Source organism: Paramormyrops kingsleyae, chromosome 16 (genome assembly GCF_048594095.1).
Source record: "Paramormyrops kingsleyae isolate MSU_618 chromosome 16, PKINGS_0.4, whole genome shotgun sequence".
NCBI classification, from domain to species: domain Eukaryota; kingdom Metazoa; phylum Chordata; class Actinopteri; order Osteoglossiformes; family Mormyridae; genus Paramormyrops; species Paramormyrops kingsleyae.
In genome coordinates, this window is record NC_132812.1 from 25,280,640 (window position 1) to 25,301,909 (window position 21,270).

General features: G+C 46.0%; 1 protein-coding gene across 26 annotated transcripts in view; it reads right to left on the reverse strand.

Moving 5' to 3' along the window:
* Positions 1–3,936: 3,936 nt before the first annotated feature.
* LOC111852209 (dedicator of cytokinesis protein 9-like) overlaps positions 3,937–21,270 on the reverse strand; it is a 76,098-nt gene continuing 58,764 nt past the window's right edge. For 7 of the 26 annotated variants that reach the window (XM_072700310.1, XM_072700305.1, XM_072700308.1 and 4 more), the window contains 23 exons: positions 19,579–19,757; positions 18,356–18,472; positions 18,158–18,275; positions 17,761–17,894; positions 16,997–17,137; positions 15,831–15,930; positions 15,638–15,704; positions 15,351–15,398; positions 14,394–14,530; positions 13,050–13,165; positions 12,238–12,375; positions 11,859–12,041; positions 11,646–11,759; positions 10,599–10,814; positions 10,215–10,505; positions 9,966–10,088; positions 9,659–9,772; positions 8,158–8,304; positions 7,028–7,238; positions 6,687–6,877; positions 6,320–6,420; positions 6,079–6,217; positions 3,937–5,019 (listed from right to left, as the gene is read on the reverse strand). In XM_072700310.1, coding sequence (XP_072556411.1) covers positions 4,894–5,019; positions 6,079–6,217; positions 6,320–6,420; positions 6,687–6,877; positions 7,028–7,238; positions 8,158–8,304; positions 9,659–9,772; positions 9,966–10,088; positions 10,215–10,505; positions 10,599–10,814; positions 11,646–11,759; positions 11,859–12,041; positions 12,238–12,375; positions 13,050–13,165; positions 14,394–14,530; positions 15,351–15,398; positions 15,638–15,704; positions 15,831–15,930; positions 16,997–17,137; positions 17,761–17,894; positions 18,158–18,275; positions 18,356–18,472; positions 19,579–19,757 — 3,251 coding nt within the window. In that variant the 3' untranslated portion in view covers positions 3,937–4,893. Of the gene's footprint in view, positions 5,020–6,078; positions 6,218–6,319; positions 6,421–6,686; positions 6,878–7,027; positions 7,239–8,157; positions 8,305–8,730; positions 8,761–9,324; positions 9,331–9,658; positions 9,773–9,965; positions 10,089–10,214; positions 10,506–10,598; positions 10,815–11,645; positions 11,760–11,858; positions 12,042–12,237; positions 12,376–13,049; positions 13,166–13,726; positions 13,771–14,393; positions 14,531–15,350; positions 15,399–15,637; positions 15,705–15,830; positions 15,931–16,996; positions 17,138–17,760; positions 17,895–18,157; positions 18,276–18,355; positions 18,473–19,578; positions 19,758–21,270 lie in introns of all 26 variants that reach the window. The other 19 variants (XM_072700315.1, XM_023827824.2, XM_023827812.2 and 16 more) reach the window with 9 other exon arrangements.

The window sequence follows — 21,270 nt, forward strand, 5'->3', positions numbered from 1 at the left end:
GCTAAAGACCACCAGAACAAACCACCCTGTAGCAACTAATAATGTAATGACTCCCAATAATGTAATAACATGCCAATAATGTAATAAATTTCTCAGTTTCTAATGTAATTAAAGTCGATAATGTAATAACCACCCAATAATATAGTAACAATATATTATGATCAAAAGTTATTACGTTATTGGTTCAGAAAATGTATTACATTATTGGGCAGTTATTACATTATCAACTTTTATTACATTAAGAATGGAAAATTTGTTACGTTATTGGCAGTTACTAGATTACTGGCTGCTGTACACCCTGAAGCATATGAGCTCTGAAATGCCAACCCCTTTAAATGAGAAGGTACACGGTCATTAGAAAAATTCATTGGGTATTTGATGGTACATTATTGTGTTAAAACAGCAAAAACTTTCCCGCTTTGTGCATTGACTCTATTCAATGGAACAGCAGCCCAGACGCAGCCAGACCTGTCAGTCTGATCGTGTCAAAGACACTTTTTTATCTGGTGGCTAAAGGTGTAGCGATACAAGCTGGACAGCTAGGAAATATTGATCCATTCGGGATTCCGAGTTAATCAACTTAAACATCATTCTGGTTCATGTGTAGAGCAAAGCCACTTATGGGCCTTATGAGGCAGGCAGACTCAAACTCTTTCGCAATCTCGCACCCTGACACATTCATAGTCACATTCATTACATTAAAAAAACCAGAGGAGTTAAATAACACATTGAGCCAAAAGACTTCACATGTATACTTACTTCAGCTAAATCTGAATTGTGTTTTGATATATTTATGGAAGTTAGAGGAATGGCACTACATTACCTGTTGTTTTTAAATATAGTATATTACACCCCATGGCATTTCAGAGGGCTGTTTATTATTAGGAGCAGTTAATCATAACCCGTCATGATTGCATGTGAAGGGCAAACAATGGCTTCACTTACCTGATTGCATTATTGCCTTCTATGGCCTGGCTATTGAATCATCCACCTGCAGCAGAAAATGAATGTAATGGAATACGGAAGGGAAGAACAAATCCACAAAAATCAGCATGGGTGGGATCTCACATCTACTGTCAATAATACAAGCCATGCTGGGGTTGGATGCCGTGTCTCTCCTATCACCAAGTGCACCCATATATTTGTCACAGGGGTGGCCTGTGTCCTGTACCCGCCACCCGTCACAGAAGGCTGGCTGACGCTCCGGATCGGATGCCAGCAGTTGCGGAGACATCAGCGTCAAATAAAAAAAGAGGAGGATAACAACCATTCGTAACATTTGGATGTGGCTTCACAGATCATCCAGTAATATTTTTTTTCCCTGCAGTGTTTAGGGTTTCAGTTACTGGACATGCGTGTTCCCGAGGGCGGGGTCGTGTTTTCTGGCTGACACGTCCCATAATTCCCGGTTGCTCGTTTAAGTGACATTAAGCAATATTTATGCGGTCAATACTAAGGGCTGTTCCCATCACTCTCATTGTGACCGAGCAAGGAAGAGATCCGTCCGAATGGATTTGCTAAATTACCTATAATAATCACTTCTGTGCTATTATATGACTCAGGCTGGGCTTGTGTGGCAGGCAACACACTAGAAAACTGTAATGTGGTTAGAATTTTTCTGTGTGGATAGCAGTTGCTTTGACTTGCTGCTCTAACAAGAAAACCGCAAATGAAACCTTACTAAATTTGAAAGCTAACCTCAACTTTATATGTATATTAAAAATAAACAGTGCGTTGTCACAGCTAAATGATATCTTTGTCGACGATTGCCTTATATTCTTAAATCTGAAATGGGCTTGTCCTGTCAGCAGTAATATGCATGCTGTTGCCTTCCATGTTTCAGGCGTCTTGCTGGCTCAGAGAGGAACATGGAATTTGTATTTTCTGCAGTGGACCTCGTGATGTACAGAAATGTTCACTAAAAGACACTGACCCGATTTTTTAGAGGACTACCTATGCTACTGTGTGTTAGCATGTACTTCATTATAGGTTTTATAAAAGAAAATCATCACAACACAAAAGCCCTTCAAGGACAGTGTGAATGTGAGACGTCTGGGTACAAACCTGGCACACCCAGTGAAGAGCTGTCAAGCTGTGAACAGTGCAAATTCTGCCCATAAACAGCATGAAGGTCAGCCTGTAGCGCATTCCTGCCCTACTGAAAACGGGTGTGGCATCACATCATTGTAAGTTTTGATCCGACAACCCTCACAAGTCCTCCTCTGAAAGCTGTTAACCAAACAAGGTTCCAAAGATCTATATTTTGGACCAGTTTTGTCCACTTTAACCTGCTTGTGTGTCTAAATTCTTGCTGCTCAGTTCCCTTTACAGATACGGCTTTCAACACAATCATAAGGAACTCTTTTTCAATTGTTCCTCACATCTTGGAAAAAGTCAACGTGACTCAACGATGGCAGCATATAAAGCCAAATGTAGCAGGCTTGGGGGGAGAGAGCCATCCAGTTGTACCCGTAAGTGCTGGGCCCAGAGTAGGGAAACGAGGGGCAGCCAGATTCGGTTGAACCCACCCAACAAACCTGAGGCCTTTTGTCACCTCTGGGCCTCCCAGTTGTGGGTGACTAACATTGCCCATCAGCGATGGGGCTTGGATCCATGCGGTCAGACATGCTTCACTTAGATCACAACATGGGGAGGCAGCAGATGCTAAGAACTCTCCCTGCTCTTGATGGTGCCTCAGGATCATATGGACCCAGTGTTTTGTCTTTATTTCCCTGCTAAGAAGAAGTGAGAGGACCATAAAATTATCCTCACTGCTTGATGACTCCATTTAGTCTCATATTGCAAATTTCGCAATTATAGAATAATAAAATGCATCAGCCTCAGTGTGCAAGGTTTCTGTGCGTAATGATTTTTATTGGATGGCAGATTAAAAAAACGCACATGGGGAGGCACCAGATCCTAAGGAAGTGGACACTTTTTTATTTTGGCCAGAAAAAAAAAATCCATGTTGGTTCTGGACATTTTACGAGGCCTTACGTTGTGCTTTCTTTCAAGGCCACAGTATCCTGTGGTGTAATATTTATAAATCGGATAAATATAGCCGAACCCAAAGAGAAACAGTGTAAGGAGGAAAGTCCACACTGGGGTGTGAATCGAGCTTTAACCACAGCTCTCCGTTTTCACTACCGTCTCACTGTCTCCAGGCCAACCGCTCGCTCACATTGATCTGAATCCATTCCAGAGCCACGCTGATGAAAACCAGGGGCGTCTGTAGCACCCAGGGAGAAACACTCTGTCGGCACCTCGAAGCCGGTCCTGCCAAACCAGCAAGCAGCTTCTACAACAGCCCGTCTCTGATTTCACTACATCATGTGATAACCCAAGGCTTGCTGAAGACAGGACTCATGTAACATCCATATGGTTCTCCCACATCAGTGGCTTCAACATATTCTCCCCAACTGGAACCAGTACAGTACCCTGAGTAGGGCTCACCGTCTGTTGCAGGGAGGTAGCGTGCAGCTGTCACACGCGCTCACGACGACCGGGAAGGCAGGCTGAATAGAGAAACTGAAAGAAACTGAAGAGTATATCAAGGGCCCCACGAGCTTTTAAAAGGGCACATTTCTGGTACTTTGGACAGGACTGCCTGCCATCTGTTGCCTTCGTGTCAGCATTGTTTCTGACTTATGGATGCCAAGTGCAGCCATGGTCTATGTATATATTTTCATTTTCAAAACAGATGGAGAACATAAAATATTCTCTCACTAATGCCAAGATCATGTTATCCTGCCGTATTTATCACTCGGAAAAGATTAGTTTCCTATTTACTTTGATGTAAAATTTAAGCTTTATTATAGATGTTAATATTCATTTCAATATATATTTGAATATATTTCACATCTAAATATGCTGTGCAATACAATCACAAGGTCTCGTGTTTGGCAATCTTCAGAAAAAGCACAAAGCGAAAGCAAAGAAATTAGAGGATTTTATTTAAAAGAAAAGCGTTAAGGAACATTCCCATTTAAATACAGCAGAACTGTGACTTTGTTAAATAAAAACAAAAAGACCCTATATGTCCCAAATATAAAATACACATGAAAATGGTAAAAGATTCATATTACATTCGGCCCCCCAAGCATGCGCTTGCTTTGCTCCTACATACTGATCAGACAGACACCCTTCACAGTGTAAGAGCACAGCAAGATGCCCCGCCCAGACTGATATTGCACTCGGTTTATGTACAGGAACACTCAGCAGGTGCCACGCCGGTCCGCACACCTTGGCCTGCTCATGACACCTTCGAAGAAGCACCCACCCTGTAAAATAAGATCTGCCTACAAATATAACGTCTCTTCATATACAGAAAGATATACATCTATATTGTTCTTTGCGACAAACTAGATTCTTTTCAGAGTCTAAAGTGGTCATCCTTCCCCTCCCTTACACACCTGACTCCTTGGACATCGTAACACTTTACATACAAAAATGACAAACGTGGGAACGTGGAAAAAGCGCGAACCCAGCCGACACCAGGGACTCCATGCATGTGTGGTGTTGATGTTGCCGCCTTTGAGTTCCAGTTGGGATGGAGTGTATTCACAGGGAACAGTACATATACCCCTAACAGATCCAGCCAAGGATCACGGACGTAGACATGAATCTATTCTACCCCTCACTTCAATGACTTTTATCCTGCCCTCTGCCATTCTCCTCCTCGTCGGCTTGGATGAATATCACCCTACACATCGCACACGGGAAGGCTTCTCTATATTCTGTGTGACGGAGGTCACTGGACCATCAGAATGGGTGTGAAAAGTGAGTCAGAATGAAGCAGCTTAGAAAACTAAAATAAACATTCATTCTCTCTTTCCTTCTTCGTCCTCCACCCGTGACACAAAGCCAGCTGTGGGAGAGGGATCAGAGGTCGCCTCAGACCACAGAGGACGAGTTGGGGATGCCCTGGATGGACGCCCCAGTGGGCGTACCGCTGATGGCGTTGAAGATGTGTAGAGAGTCAGGCAGGGGGGTCCTGACCCCATCCTCCACTGGGCTGATCTGTAGGAGGGGGCGAAGAGGAATGACACTTGTATTTGTCCAGATATACTCCAATTGCACAATTATTAACGGCTGTTCTTAAGACCGTTAACTAGGACTGAGACACACTAAGACTGGTGTACACCAGTGGAGGACTAAGGGCCTTTGCACACCAATCGCCTAGAGTGCACTTTTCCTGGCAATTTGGATTAGCTATTAAACTCATTGTTAGCAGTGTATCAAACTGGACCACTGCCATTCTGAAATACACCTTGAAAGTCTGGGATAATTCCGCAGTTCCTGTATCAGCAGGTGAAATTCTCCCTGCTCTTGATGGCACCTCAGGATCATATGGACCCAGTATTTTCCCTTTATTTTCCTGCTAAGAAGAAGTGCGAGGACCATAAAATTATCCTCACAGCTTGACGACTCCATTTTGTCTCATATTGCAGATTTTTGCAAGTATAATAATAATAATAATAATAAAACGCATCAGACTCAGTAACGATTTTATTGGATGGCAGATTAAAAAAATGCACATGGGGAGGCACCAGATCCTAAGGAAGCTGACACTTTTTTATTTTGACCAGAAAAAAAATAATCCATGTTGGTTCTGGACGTTTTGCGAGGCCTTACGTTGTGCTTTATTTTGAAGCTACAGTATTCTGTGGTGTAATATTTATAAATCGGATAAATATAGCCAAACTCAAAGAGAAACAGTGTAAGGAAGAAAGTCCACAATGGGGTGTGAATTAAGCTTTGATTAAAAATTTGGACTTGGTGTGCAAAGGTTTTTCCACTGGTATACACCAGTGGAGAAAGACAGATAACTAAGACTGGTAGCACTGGTGGAGGACTAAGGCTGGTACACACCAGTGAAGGACAGTTAACCAAAACTGCTAAATACCAATGGAGGTCTAAGATTGGTATACACTGGTGGAGCACTAAGACTGGTATACACTGGTAGGGGACTAAGACTGGTATACACTGGTGGGGGACTAAGATTGGTGTCAAGGCTAAATTGATGCTCTACTTATCAAGCATGAGCAGTGAGCCCCAGCGCCCATCCCCCAGCCCTACCGGCTCACGCATGATAGTAGACAGCTCCTTGACCAGGTCCCGGTAGCTAGCCTTCATCCCGTCGTGATACTCGTGCTGGTCCTCCTTGATCAGCCGCTCGTTGACAGACAGGCCATGGCCGCAGGCCTCCACAAATTGCCTATGCACGATCAGAGGGTAGTGTGAGACAACCATGTCCCACCAACTTTCCAGTGCCCCCACCGATTTTCCCTCAAAACCAGAGCTCAGGCACAGGTCTCACCTGAAGACCTCCTTGAGCTGCTTGACCTTGTTGTCGGGGTACTTCTTGCTGTTGGCGTCATCCAGGAATGCTCTGGCATAGGCTAGTGGACCAGCATTCACCTGGAGGAGAGAGACGGCAGCAACCAGTTGTAGACCGATAACAACTTGACAACAGACCCCGCAGCACTGACACACACAGGAGACACGCAAGGCATTAAGTGTGATAAACACGCAGTAGACGTGCTGCTGCATGCAATCAGACTCATGTAGTTCTAACAGATGTACGTGTGTGTGTGTGTGTGTGTGTGTGTGTGTGTGTGTGTGTGTGTGTGTGTGTGTGTGTGTGTGTGTGTGTGCATGCTCCTAGGGTGGTGGCCATTGCTCACCTGCACACTGACACTGCCCTGCAGCTTGAGCTGCAGCCGGATCATGTCCACCTCACTGGCTGCACACAGCTGCCTCAACTCTTGCACCTTGGCGCTCATCTCGTCGATGGCCACCTCGATGGGGCTCAGGTCCATGTGCTGCTCGTATATCACTGCGATGCGTTTCTTCACATACGGGAAGCAGTGCGTGGCTGCCGGGGAGGGAGGCAAGACAAGGGGTAAACTTCTAGATTTCTGACCTGCCTGAGCGACTAATAAGTCCAGCTAAATGCGCAAAGCTTGGGGATTATCTTCCAGCAGGCTCATCACGTCGGTTTGCCCCCCCCCCGGGCAGCACGTACTGGTCAGGACGGTTCGCCGCTTGCACTGCTCCCCCACCAGGCCCTGCTTCTTGCCCGAGGTGGTGAAGGGCGTCTCAAAGACAAAGCGCTGGATGTTGTGGTTCCTCTCGAAGTCCGTCTTCCTCTCGGCCAGCTCCTTCTCCTCCAGGAAGGGGGTCACATGGGTGACCTGGATGTACGCGTACTTCGGCTCCAGATCCTTCGGGTTGACCTGTGGGAGGGGGAGACATTAGTAGCTTTGGCTGGCTTTTAAATCAGAACTGAATTTAATGAGTAACACGTAACATTAATTGGTTTATACATCCAATGTAACATTAATAATTTTATAAATTTATACATGTTATATATGATCTTGTGTTGGTGACCCAGTAGGATAGAGATTCAACTCCCATTTTTTTCTCCTTCATGAGATTCAGTTTGTTATTTTTAAGTCTTCAAGCAAAAATCTGTAACGGATACAGTGTTTAGGCATACCTGTCAAGTTTTGGATTTGAAAATAAGGGAAATTTTCCGGCATCCACCGCGATAAAACTAAAATAACCACTTGTGATTTACATTTTATTTTCATTACACATTTTCTTTTAATTTCTCATGTTCACTCATGTGGCTCTCTGGCATTCACTATAATGACTTATTATACAGATTTGTTGCAGACTTTGTATCCTTGTTGAAGTCGTCACAGAAGGTGAAAGTAACGTTGTTTTTGGCACACAGCATTGCCATTTTAACCTCCGCGTTTATGGCCTGGTTAATGTTGTAAATGACCTGCAGACTACTGCAGCTGGCAGTTCTCGTGAGGCTACTGACAGTTCAGTTTGGAGAGGCAGAGGAATTTTTTCTTTTATAATATTCTTCTATTATAATAGGGGAGATTTACGGGAAAATACTAATACGGGAGGACGGCGGGAAAGAGGGGTAAAATATGGTAGTTTCCTGGCCAAAACGGGAGACTTGACAGCTGTGTGTTTAGGTGGCAGACCAAGTTCAGATTAATACTTTCAATAGTTTCAATGACTGTAAAAAAACAGAAAACGATGTACTTCATATGTGTTGCAGGCGTTACGCCCTGTTGCAGACGGGGGCAGGCAGCGTGGCTAGGTGGAGGGTGGGGGGTGCGATGGTTTCCTTACCCTGCTGGAGTCCTGGATCATCTTCACATTTTCTGGGCCAAACTTATCAGAGTAGAGCTTGCAGAGTCTTTGGGAGATCTCGGGTAGGGGGGTGAATTTGGGCTCCTTGTAGATGTACTCCTTGCCATCTTCATCCTCAAAGAATCCCTACGAGGCACATTCACAAATATGTAGATTTTCACAATGCATTAAGTGCACCTCTCTCATTAGCCTGACACAATTTATAAAATAATTGCTTAATTATTTTATCTGTGCAGTTCACCATGCACGAGGGTTTTTAAAGTTTCCATGGTTAATTAACGAAAAAAACAGTCAAACAAAAATAAATAATATTAAATAACAAAATCATAAAAATAAAAAACATGACTTTGTGAAGGAGGCACCCTCCACAGACAGATGCCAAGTGTCAGGGATGAGCTGGATGGAGCTGATGGGGAGTGACTTTCTAAGTACTAACTACAGCGACCAGTGCGAAAATTAGCAAACGAAACAGCCAGACAGACGAACGAACAAACTAGAGCTGAGACTGCAGCCAGGATCGCTGCACTGCTGACTTATTCACCCTGCATTTACCTCAGTGTCAGTGTCTGTGAACTGGTACTGCTACGCGCCAGGGACACAAACAGAACAGCAGTTAGTCATTCCCAGTACCGATTAGAACTTGACAACAGACCCCGCAGCACTGACACACACGGGAGACACGCAAGGCATTAAGCGTGACAAACACGCAGCGAAACACGTGCCGTTCATGAAGCTCCGTGGAATATTCAGAAATATTGTAAAAATCACCATCAACAGTAACAGAAATGAAGCTACACTTCAGAACATGAAAAAAAATATGCCAACAATAGTATTTTTTTACATTGCATGTTTTACATTTTAATTATATATGTTTCTGTATCATACACAAGCGGTTTAATGGGGTTTGAGTTCGCCTCCTAATACCTTTTCGTATGTATGACCCATAAACTCTCGCACAAGTGACACATTCACTACAGCCGTGTGCATGCTGCAAACACAAAGCAGGGTGGGGCCACGCTAAAGGCATCGGCTCTCGCCTGCAGCACTGGCTAATCACAGCCCCTGGGAGGACCTTAACGAGCAAAGCGGAGCATCACACTCCAAACAAATAATCAAAGGATGACAGAAGCCTAGAGCCCAACTTACCGCTGCCTTTAAGGGGGGGGGGAAGAAGCAGAAAGATCACATTAAATTAAAGGCTGACTGTAGGGAAAGTCAGACGTACTCATGCATCTTTTATTATATCAGAAAGGATTTCCTCATGCATGCACAGGTGAGCTGTTAATCAAAGAAAACAAATCAGGAAAATCTACCAAATTACAGCTAAGTACCTCCTATAGACATCTTAGCTGGAGGATTAAGCACACATATAGAAAAGCCGTAAAGTTTAAGCCCGTCCGTGCCCAGGTTGTTACTCCTAAAGTGTATGTTCCAGTGGCCTTTAGGAAGGCTCTGGTTACTCTGTGCAGTGCTGCCTCACCTGACCGAAGAAGGCCACCCTGAAGTAGGTTCCCAGCAACCTCTTTCCTGTGTGCATGACTTCTGCGACTTTGCTGTAGGCGCGATGCAGGATGTCGTAAATGTGAGCCAGTTTCTACACGATGCACACACACACACACACACATAGATTGACCATCAGTGATGGTGAAGACCTTCATAAATGTGCATCTGTGCTTCATGGATCATGACTGTAAGAGCAGCAAACTGTAAAGGCCAAGGGTTGACCACCTCTTAATCAGTCTGTGAGCAGTGTGCATATGTAAGCTTCACTGAGGAGTTCCTAGTACCTGAAAGTCCCTCCGCCTCTCGTAAATGGGGATGATGAGCTTGGAGATGTTGGAGATCATCTCATAGCGCTCGGCCTTCCACAGGCCGGTTGCACACTCTTCAACCAGCTCCAACAGCACATCCTACAGGCATGAACAGTGTTTGTGTACAATGGCCACTAGGGGGACGTGGTGAAAATTTCAACCACTATTAAGTTCTCTCCTGCACAAAACCAGAAAATCTCTGGATCCAAAAAATCATGACCACACCTCGTTGAAGTGGACGTCTTGCATGCCCACGTCCTCCATCATAAACGCCTCCTCGTCAATGTTGGGCGTGACCACGCGGAACGCTGTGCAGCCCAGCCTGAACATGCCTGTGACACGGACAGCCATGTGAGTGAGTGGTGCCGCATCCCCATGCAGCAACGACAAGAAAGTGTCAAAGTGCCACCTGGTGGCCATCAGCTGCAAGTTCATGTCAGAGCTGAGTCTGTACGCACCCTTCCTCTGGAGGTACTCGGCCACCAATGCCGCGACGTGCACATAGCACATGGCTGCCTGTGTTACAAACAGACAGGGTTTGGTGTTCAGGTGGTGAAAAGTAAGGAAGCCTGGACAGTGGGGAGGGGGGGGAGAGGGGGGCACACTGACCTCAGAGAGGTCGCCATTCTTGACATGGATGCGTGCCATGCTGTCCAGCCAAGTCTTACGCAGCTCTGGTGTGCTGGCGTAGGACTTGGCCAGACTGTACTGCAGGTCCACCAGCATCTCGGGGTCGTGCTCGTGTTCCTTCATCTGCTCAGTGGCCATTAGCACCGTGCGGATACGCTTGGTCAGGTCCTTCACGTCCGACGGGAAGGCCGTGTACTGGGGTGTCAGGTGAAAAATGTGATGGGTGACTGTGACTGGTACTATTCCGCGTCATACTTATAGATTAATTCCTATCAAGGACTTAACAGGACCTCTAGAATTATTGGCACCCTCTGTGAACGTGAGTAAAAGGTTGCGAAAAAATGCGCTTGTAGTGAATTAGCTTAATCTCATACTGAAAAACTTTGATGCAAAAGAATCCTTAGCAAAGCATATTGCAATTTATAGTTTACTTTATTATGTTCACCTGAATGTTTCGGGACTCTTAAACATTCACCCATGGCGTCCTGTTTCACTGCAGTATAAATATGAGGAGAGACACTGGCCAAACTCCATAAGTCATTCATCAATGGGTAAGAGCAGCAAATACACAAATGAGGTGGGATAATATCGTGTTGACCTTCATAAATCAGCAATAGCTATAAAAAAAAAATAGCTGAACACCTGAAAATGCCCAAATCCACTTTTAGTGCAATAATTAAGAAGTTTGAAACAACCAGGACTGTAATAAAGGGAACAGCCCCTTTCACTGGTCTTTACCAAGGGTGCCAATAATTCTGAAGGGCACTATATGGGGTTAGGGACTTCCCACTAACAAACACTAACACATACAAATCAAACCAAGCAAACTTAGGTTGGATTTGCATTTTTAAACAGTGCTTAGTGTAGAAAGCCATAACCTCTGTGACCTCCAGCGTTGTTACAGTGTTGGCCATGTTCTGCTACTATAATTCATTCATTGTGGTTTCACAGCATGGAGTTATGTGCTTGGCGATGAAAAGCCGCACAATATTACAGACCTCATAAAATGTAAAATGAGTCACTGACCTTTATGGTCCGGTCGCTGTTGGCACAGTTGTTGATGATGGAGAGAGACTGCTGGAAGCGAGTTCCCCCAACCCCGATGACATCGGCGATCAGCTGACTCACGGCGATCACCACCTGTGCCAGCCGAGCAGCGAATGGTTGGTACCAAGCTGATGGACATGACCCCCAGTGACAGGCTCATGCTGAAAGCAGCGAGCCCCCAACCTCTCCCACCTGCAGGTGGGTGCGCACGAAGCACTTGCGGCCCGTGTAGTCGAAATTGCTCCTCATGAGGATGTAGAGCAAGCGGGCGGCATCTCCGCGGATGGAGCTGAGCTTGGAATGGCAGCACTTCAGGACCTCGTAGCACAGGGAGGCGCACATGTCTGCGCGTCCGTCGAAGAACGCGCACGGGAACTGGTGGGGAGGACGTGGAGAGAGGCCGGACAGAGCATCACTGCAGACGCCACGGAAACGCTCTCGCGAAGCTGGCAAGAGATCCCTGACTTTTTAAAGGCCTTCCTCAAGCTTTGGGAACCACCTACTGAACCCAATCTCGCCTCACCCGAAATCCAGTCTCAACATTCTCTGAGGCTTCCTGAAAGGCTCTCACCTTGAAGATCAAAGTACGAAGCGAGTCGAAGATCTGCCTGAGGGCAGTCTCTGACTGGTTGATCTGAAGGAAGCAGAGGTAAACCTCAAACACCTTCTTCATCAGGGGGTTGTGGCCGTAGTCGGCACATAGCTGGGCCTGCGGAAGCAAGGCGTCCCGTTAGGACAGCAGTCGGCAGGACAGGAACAAACCCAGCTCACAGGAACAGTGAAAGGGGAGAAAAAATTACACAACTAAGCAGTCAGTACTTGATTGTTTTGATCATTATTAATCAGCTTTGCTTTGTGAATTAATTTTTGCACATTTACTGCTAGGGGAGTCACTCAGCAAGCTCTGTTCCCTTTCTTCCATCAGGTCCTTATTTCTTACTTATTTGATCACACATCCATGGTAGGAAGTCCCCATCTCTGCCCGATATTCATTTGGGGATCGCTGGTTCAACAGTGGTTGAAACTACTCATCTAAAGGCAGGGATGTGGCTACAGATTTTGGAGCCCATGACACCATATTATATTTGCCCCCAACCCAGACCAATCTAACTATGTTCTAAAATTTATTTGGGTTCCTTTCACTCAAGGGCCCTTGGAATCATCCTAACTTTCTCCCCCTGTAATCCCTCTGTCTAGATGATTTATAAACGCAATCACTAAATTCAGGATTGAACCCAAGGGAACGACAGCAGTAACTGGGAGCCTTGTCCCTGGCCTCATGCACTGCTTATTTCCAGAAGATTCAGAACTCCATGCCGGGCCATTGGTAAGAGACAGAGCTAAGGTAGGTTTGGGGGTGGGGGCGGAGGGGGGGCAGTGCACCTTGAACGTTGTGATGAAGATGTTGAGGTTGTCCAGCACAGTGAGGCAGACCTCGGTAGCAATGCTCCCCTCTAGCAGAGACTGGTTCAGGACGTCAGCGTCCGAGTGGCTGTAGGCTGTGGGGGGGTAACGCACAACAGGACTCTGCTGAGGCTCTCACCCGCGACAGCGCCTCATCCCGTCTCTTTATACAGGAAAGACAGGCTGTCATGGTTACCAAGTTTAACTACCAGTGCAGTTATTCTCGTCACTAATGGTGTGCCTGAAGCCAGAAGCCAGTTTGAAGGCATTTAGAGTAAATATAAATGCTTGGAAATATAGTTGAAGACGAGAAGTGACCATAGTGATGGGAGAAACGAGGCTTAGAAGCCTGCATAGGGTGGGATGGCTGCACTCTGTATAAACACTGCCCAGTTTCACCCACCAGAAACCAGTAAAATAAACAGTGGGAAGTTAGTAAGTGACTGGACACAGTAATCTCACCCATCATGGTTTTCAAAGCCTCACTGCTCCCATCACTAGATAATGGTCAAAGGGGGGTAAATATCAGAGGGAGACGCATGAAGGCAGATGGGGAGACAGAAGATTAAGAGGCACATTCCCAGATGGTACGCCATGCTCCTAAGGCTAACGGGCTTGTCACGGCTCGTGATGGCTCCAGCCTGCTCCACTCTTACCATGGTCTACAGAAATTCCAAGAACACTTGAAATCTTTCTTACACTGAAAACACAGAGAAAGCCAGTTCAATTAAGTGGCAAAATACCTTAGAGCAGCCCAAACTGCAAATGTTAGCCGAGGAACTCCACCTCAAGTCAATGCTACATTTAAACCAGCCGCCCAAAAGGAAATTCTACTACATCCTGGAACTTGTTGGTACTCGTTCTAATCCTCACCTTCCCATGAACCTTTTGGTGGATGATGGTCATTATATGATGTTCAAAATCATATAAAATGTCCAACAGGAGATGTGTTCTTATTTCCACTTCATTTAACAAGTATTTAGTCCTTCAGTTTCCAATTACTTTGATAGAAATTGTAGAGTTTATAGCAAAGAATACCAACTTACCAATAATGCACACTAATGTACATTTAATTTGGGTTAGGTACTTCAGTACATATTATAAAGTACTGTTATTAATTCGGTACCTTTGGATGGAACCCTCATTCAGGCTGTAATGTTCCCTGTACAGTAATTTTGCTGCTTGTTAGATCCAACCAGGGAATCGGTGCGGGCAGCGGTCAAATCGGGCATCGCGGGCAGAGATGAGAAGAGCGTGGCAAGGAAGAGGATGAGAAATAGGAGGGTGGGGCCTCAAGAATGGGGAGCATGGGGGTGGACTTACTGTGGTTAAAAGTGTAAGTGTTATCCAGGTTGTTGAGGTTCTGTAAGCGACCATGCATCATCCCCGCCCTGTTACGGGACACAGGCAGAGTCTGAAACCTGCGGTCCTGTGCTAGGGAGGCCAGCCCTTCCTGGTTCCTGACGAGGAAACGGGACACGGCAGGGTTAGCAAGCGGGTTAGAAGAACATGTGGGACGCACGGGTGGGGCCTAGAATTACATGAGGGGGAAGGGAAACTGTCCTTCAGATGTTTTTAGGTAGCCCTTAGATGATGCAACGCTAGTCTAGGACTCCAGTGGATGCACATGCAGAAGGTTAGGGTTCAGCTTGATCGCGGTCATCAAGCGTGGTCACGCTAAGGGGTGGGGGAGGTGGGGGTGTCTGTCAGTCATGCACGTGAAGGCAGCAGGATCCATGACGGAAACTGGCGATGCTCCGTGGTGTGACAGCATGAGTCTTCGGCGTGAGGGCAGGAGGAAGTGGTCATGCTCTCAGGGGAGGCGGGAGGCTGAGCCGGAGGCCCCCGGTGTCTTACCCAAGCAGAAGAGGCCGGGAGCCGCGTCTCACTTTTAATTTTTAGCGCATTAAACTTGCCAGCATTCGAGTGCCAAAAGAATGAAAGAGAGGTGAAGGGGATTAAGGAGAGTGGTGACCCAGAACCGCCAGGTGACCCAGAGCCCGCAACAGACCACTGTCAGACAGAAGAGTGTGTGTGTGTGTGTGTGTGTGTGTGTGTGTGTGTGTGTCTGTCTATAATGGAGCAGAATTCCGCATTGGCTACTAAAAAACACATCCATACATCTGTTATGAGACAATTATACTTTTTTGCTTTAGCTTATTAGGAGGAATATTTTCAAATGACCCTGTGACAGTGTTTTTCTTTTCTTGTTGTCATTATAAGTTTAACCCTTCAGCTGACATACTGTACTCAAAGAATTCCCAGTGAGGACGACCTTACCTGGCAATGTATCTCTTCCCCATGTACCTGAACTGATACAGACACAGTCTGCAAACAGAAAATCTGCATTGGTCTTTTAAGAAACACAAAGACAGATTTAGAACTTTCTCGCAGAATTCATGTGTTCATAGTCAGATGAGGCACCGATGGAGGGAGCTGGAGGAGCTTAAAAGTTCAGACTGCAATGGCGCAGTTTGATAAGCCCCATTATTCCCGGGGCTGTGGTCAGATCGGTCAAATTCTCAGACTGTGTTAAAGCGAGAATGTGGTCAGAGGGCCAGACTCACTCTACGAGTGTAAAGAAGTCCATCAGCTCAGCCTGGCTGGACTTGTTCCAGTACGCAAAGAGAGCATCTGAGGGAGACACGAGGGGGTCAGACCCAGGTGATAAGACAAAACCCAGCTGTGACTCTTATGCGTGGGGGCGTGGCCAGTCAGCACATGCCAGCAAGCTGCGTTCCAGCACGAACGAGGACTTACCTGCTGACATGCTCTTCATCACATGCAGGAAACACATGAGAAGGCTCTTGATTTCAGCCTGATCCAGCTTGTCACAGCGCAGAATGGTGCCATGCTGGGCCTACAAAGTTGTGGGGGGAAAAAAGAGTCAGGACCCCAGCCCAGCTCCCTCCCCCCGAAGTGCTCGTATTACTGTTTACACACACGTATGGTCAGAAGCTCATGGATAACCTAATGGCGCACAGAGAAGCTGACGGCATCTGAAAGAGGAGGCGTTCAGTGTGTTTAGTGTGTTAGCAGCTCAGCCAAGAAGACCAGCGTCACTGTCATGGAGAGATTTTAGCTGGGTGAGGCCCATACAAAGAGAGATGGCAGCTGGGAGGGCGTCTGAAGAAGAGGGGGGGCGGGGGGTTTCCATGGCGAGGCTAAATGAGCACTGTCTCACTTTATACAGGACAGATTTTAATTAGGTTATTATGATAAGTAAGGAAGCGGGGGGGGGGGCACCAACCACCAGGAAGGCAATGATGTAATCTGGTGGTGAATAGTGGGTGGGGCTTTGGGCACACTGACAATCATATGCACACCTGCATCCACGTACACGCACGCAGTCACACACAAACACATCATTCGAGAGCTGCGGGCAGACTCACACACAGATATGCACGCCTGCATCCACATACAAGCATGCACACACACAAACACATCATTCGAGAGCTGCGGGCAGACTCACACACAGATATGCACGCCTGCATCCACAAACACGCACGCAGTCACACACAAACACATCATTCGAGAGCTGCGGGCAGACTCACACACAGATATATACGCCTGCATCCACAAACACGCATGCACACACACAAACACATCATTCGAGGGCTACGGGCAGACTCACACACAGATATGCACGCCTGCATCCACAAACACGCACGCAGTCACACACAAACACATCATTCAAGGCCTACGGGCAGACTCACATACAGATATGCACGCCTGCATCCACAAACACGCACGCAGTCACACACAAACACATCATTCGAGAGCTGCGGGCAGACTCACACACAGATATGCACACCTGCATCCACAAACACGCACGCAGTCACACACAAACACATCATTCTCATGCAGACTTCAAGACAAAGAAGGGAACTGGGTGTTGGGCTGAACATCAAATAAAAATGTTGTACTTGGAGCAAAATGCCATCATGCACAATATTTTCTGGCAACTCCAGGGTGGTGCGCTTGGTGCGTGCGGGCGTGGCAGGGTCCTCGACCTCGGGAACGAGCGGCAGCACGAAGGCCGAGTGTCTCCGGGTCAAGCGCTCCCTCTGCCAGCGGAGGCGGGAGGAGAGGGGGGGTCAGCAGTGAGGTTAGTGTACAGGTAGGACCGCAGGGGCCCTCTGCGTTCTGGCCTATGGTGGGACACGGACCCGGTCGTCTGTAGGGATCCATGTTCTGAGTGGCTTCCCTTTATGGTGCTTCAGTGACAAAGGACAAACGGTCACAGGTACGGCACATCCATCCTTACCCATAATGCACCCAGTGCTGTAACCTGAGCGCCCTGATATCTGCAATAATACCAAAACCACAGCTCCCCGGGCAAAATAAAGCACGGGCTTCTCCAAGTAGCCACACCATTCATTCTGGACCAGTGGTCACCAACTGGCGTACGCCAAACTGAAGTGAAATTCAATCGTTATTCATGCCCCCTCCCATTTTTTTGGACCTTTGGGGTTTGTGCTGCTGATGGAATTTAACCCTCAGGGAAGAATAGTTGGGGGCACCTGCTTTCTCAGACTCGGCCTTGGGGACCCCCCCCCCCGACAGTCCACGCTGTTGCTCTGTCCCAATTCCCTGGCCCCCCAGGACTAGTTTGAGAAACACTGCTCTACACCATGACTGTTTTGCTGACTGTGTGCGACAGGTTAAGGAGCGAAGGGGAGGTATTCACCTTGTCCAGCGAGTTGGTCTTCTCACTGGTCCTCTCCAGGAGGCTGTTGCTGGAGTCTGAGCTGACGAGGGAGCCCCGGGAGTCAGAATGGAACACCGAAGTGGGGTTGGGCGTCGAGGGGGTGTGTGGGGAAACTGTGTGGGGGGAGGGGGGGGAACCTCTGTCACCTGCTTAAATACGTTGCTCAAGAGTACTACAGCAAGGCTCACTGAGGTCCAGAACCAGGCACCTTTAGATAGTAATGCAGTGTACCTTTTCATAGACTTCAGAGTAACATTGATTAATTCAACTTGATAGTTACTGATGAAACCAGGCACTTTGCTTTGCAGCACTGATACATTTATTAAATAAGTTTTCTCCGGTTTCTGTGCTTTCTGTTGACCATGCTCATGCTTACCTGATCCGGAGAAGACCCCAAACACCTCCCTATGCACGCTGCTGCTGTTGTCCAAGCTGCTTCCCGGCCTCTGTGGAGTTGCCATTGCATTGGGCAGAAGAAGCTCATCTCTCCCATTCTTGTTTTACGAGAAGAACCAAGGGTCACAGAGGCTGTTCATGTTGCGATTCTGCGGTCGCCACTAGAGGGCACTCTTACATTGTTTGACTGGTTGATGGAGAAGGGGGACACGTCCCTCACATTAAGTCTGTGGACGTTCTCCTGGAGCAGGCCGAAGAGAGGCAGGTAAAGGGTGACCAGTCTGGCCTGCTGCATCTGAAAGACGGGAAGTCATTTCAGCCGTGGTGAGACACCCTGCACAAGACTGGCTGCACCTCTGTTGTTCCAAATTTCAGTAAGAAGAAAATGTTATGGGAGGGAAGCTGCAAAGAGAAAAATGACTGAATTCCAGTCACAGATAGTCAATGTTTGAATCTATGATGATGGTATGTGAGAACCCTGGTAAGTTGGTGTCTGCACAGAAAGAAAATAGGAAAATGGAAATCAAAGGAAGATTCATTAATATAAAAAAGTAACATTTCCTAACCATATTTAAGTTGATTCAAATATTTTCCATATTGACACACATTTGGAGTGCGATAATGTAGCGTGATCAATACTGAACGCATCAGTTGCTCAGCCTCACTGCACCGGTTCCTGATATTTCATAGCTTTGCCACACCACTACAATGCCACGTGATGTCTGTGTGTAGTTTATGTATATATTACCAAATGTCTCCACAATATGATAAAAACATGTTATTTTCATGTTGTGATGATCATTTTTTTTCAGTCCCCACAAGAGGAAAATCAGTTTTCTAAAAATTTGTGACTTAGTTAAAAAAGCTAAAAAGACAAAAGTCTTGTATTTTTTTTGGTTACTTATGGTTAAGGGTAGGGCTGGGTAGGGGTTAAGGTTGCCATTGTTGGGATAAGGGTTCTTCCCACAGAAATGAATGGACGGTTGTAAATATATAAATTTACAATATATTTGTACATTGTAAATGTATAAATACATACATGGACTCTATGTGTGTGTGTGTGTGTCTGTTTGTGTATGTGTCTGTGTGTGTGTGTGTGTGTGTATGTGTGTGTGTGTGTGTGTGTGTGTGTGTGTATGTGTGTGTGTGTGTACACAAACATGCATTCAGGTTTCTGTGATTATTTTTTTAGTGGTACTTAGCTACTTTGGTTTGATCCGAAGTGGTCCAGAAAGTTTGAGAATCTCCGCTCTAAAGTGATTTATAATTTTACATATCTAGAGATATTACCAAGAGCAGTGCAGTTTAAGTATCTTGTTAGAAGTTACTACACCAGGGTCCCAAATGGTCCATATCCTTAAATACTTAAACTATCAAGAGTGTTGTTGGGTGGATTTCTACCTTGGAGGCATAGCGGTCGTCGAAGGTATGCTTGACCAGCAGGCTCTTGAGCACGTGGATGGCCACCTGGCGAATCTCCCGGCACTCCTGCAAGGCTCCGCCCACCTCCCGCAGGAGCAGCCCCACCAGGAAGTGGTTCCGGCAGAAGTCGTCCGTTAGGGAGTAGTCCAGCTGCAGGTCTGGGAAGGGAGGAGAGCATGAGGGAACAGAGGAGGGAGAGGTCCTTTTCAGAGACATGCCGCTTGGCCCGAGCATCAAAGAATTTTGGGTCTCTAGCTCCGCGAACCCTAACCCTACACTACTTCCCCAAATCAGACTCCGGAACTTAAATTTGAAAAACTGACCTTTCTATGTTACTGACTCATGCAGTTAACATCTAAGACAACAGTCAAGGTCAAGCAAAACAAAGGAGGAGGAATTTCCATGCTTAAGAAATTCCGCTTCATGCTTTACGTTTCGAGGGATATTTGTGGGGTGTGCCTCTGACAATGAGACTCAAAATGGAAAACAAACCTATTTCACAATCATAATTATGACTTTATTTGCTCCCACAAAACATCTACGATCATGAACACAAACAAAATAAATGAACCTCCCTCCCAAAAGGATGGTCTTGCGTAAACTGGCAAAGTGTTTTCTCCTGTTTCTTGCATAATGAGCCCACGGAAACAGAATAAGACTTTGTGCACACTGAATATTTTCACTGACCTCACATCCATGGTGTAACATCGATTTATTCAAGATGTTACACAAGATGTCAACATAATGTTACTACCAGAGCCTAACAAAGCTAAAAATCTGTACAGAATTCTTATTAAATCTGCATTAAGTCTGTATCAAGTTACTCCCTTTTACAGGATGGATATAAAATGGTCAGTAGGTGATAATTTTAGTGATCCTCGTATGGGCAGAAGACGTATGGTCACCAGTAATCAATGCTACTTTTTCGGCAACTAATAACTTTTATGGAAGTAAGGCAAGTGAATGTCACAACACTGAATTTTTCATAGAAATTCTAGTGTCCAGTGGCCCAAACATCCAACCACTGATTATACAGAATGCAAAATTATTGCAACAATCAATCAATCAATCAATCATTTATTTATATGGCACTTTACAACACTAAAAGTGACCAAGGCGCTTCACAATTAAAACAAAAATATAAAAATAGGAGGTAAAATAAAAACTTGGTGAATTTAAAATAGAATGAGGTATCACAAATACACTACAACAAATATGAGAAACACAATACATAAAAACATAATAGAATGTCGAAAGACACAGCGTGGGGGACATGAAACAGTAAAATGTCAGCCCCAACCAAATATTAAAAGCTTTCCGAAATAAATAAGTCTTGAGTTTCGATTTAAAATGGTTGTAGTCAAAAATGGTACGAATCTCTGGGGGTAGTTTGTTCCACAGACTAGGTGCAGCTACAGAGAACGCTCTATCTCCCCATTGTTTGTATTTAGACCTTGGAACCTCTAAAAGAAGTTGGCCAGCTGATCGTAGGGTTCTGCTGTGTCTCCTGACGGTTAATAATTCAGATAGATACGGTGGAGCAATGCCATTTAGGGATTTAAAAACAAACATTAAGAGATTCTGGAATGTACAGGGAGCGAGTGAGATGACATGAATATTGGCGTAATGTGTGCACACTTAGGAGTTAAAACACGTGCAGCAGCGTTCTGT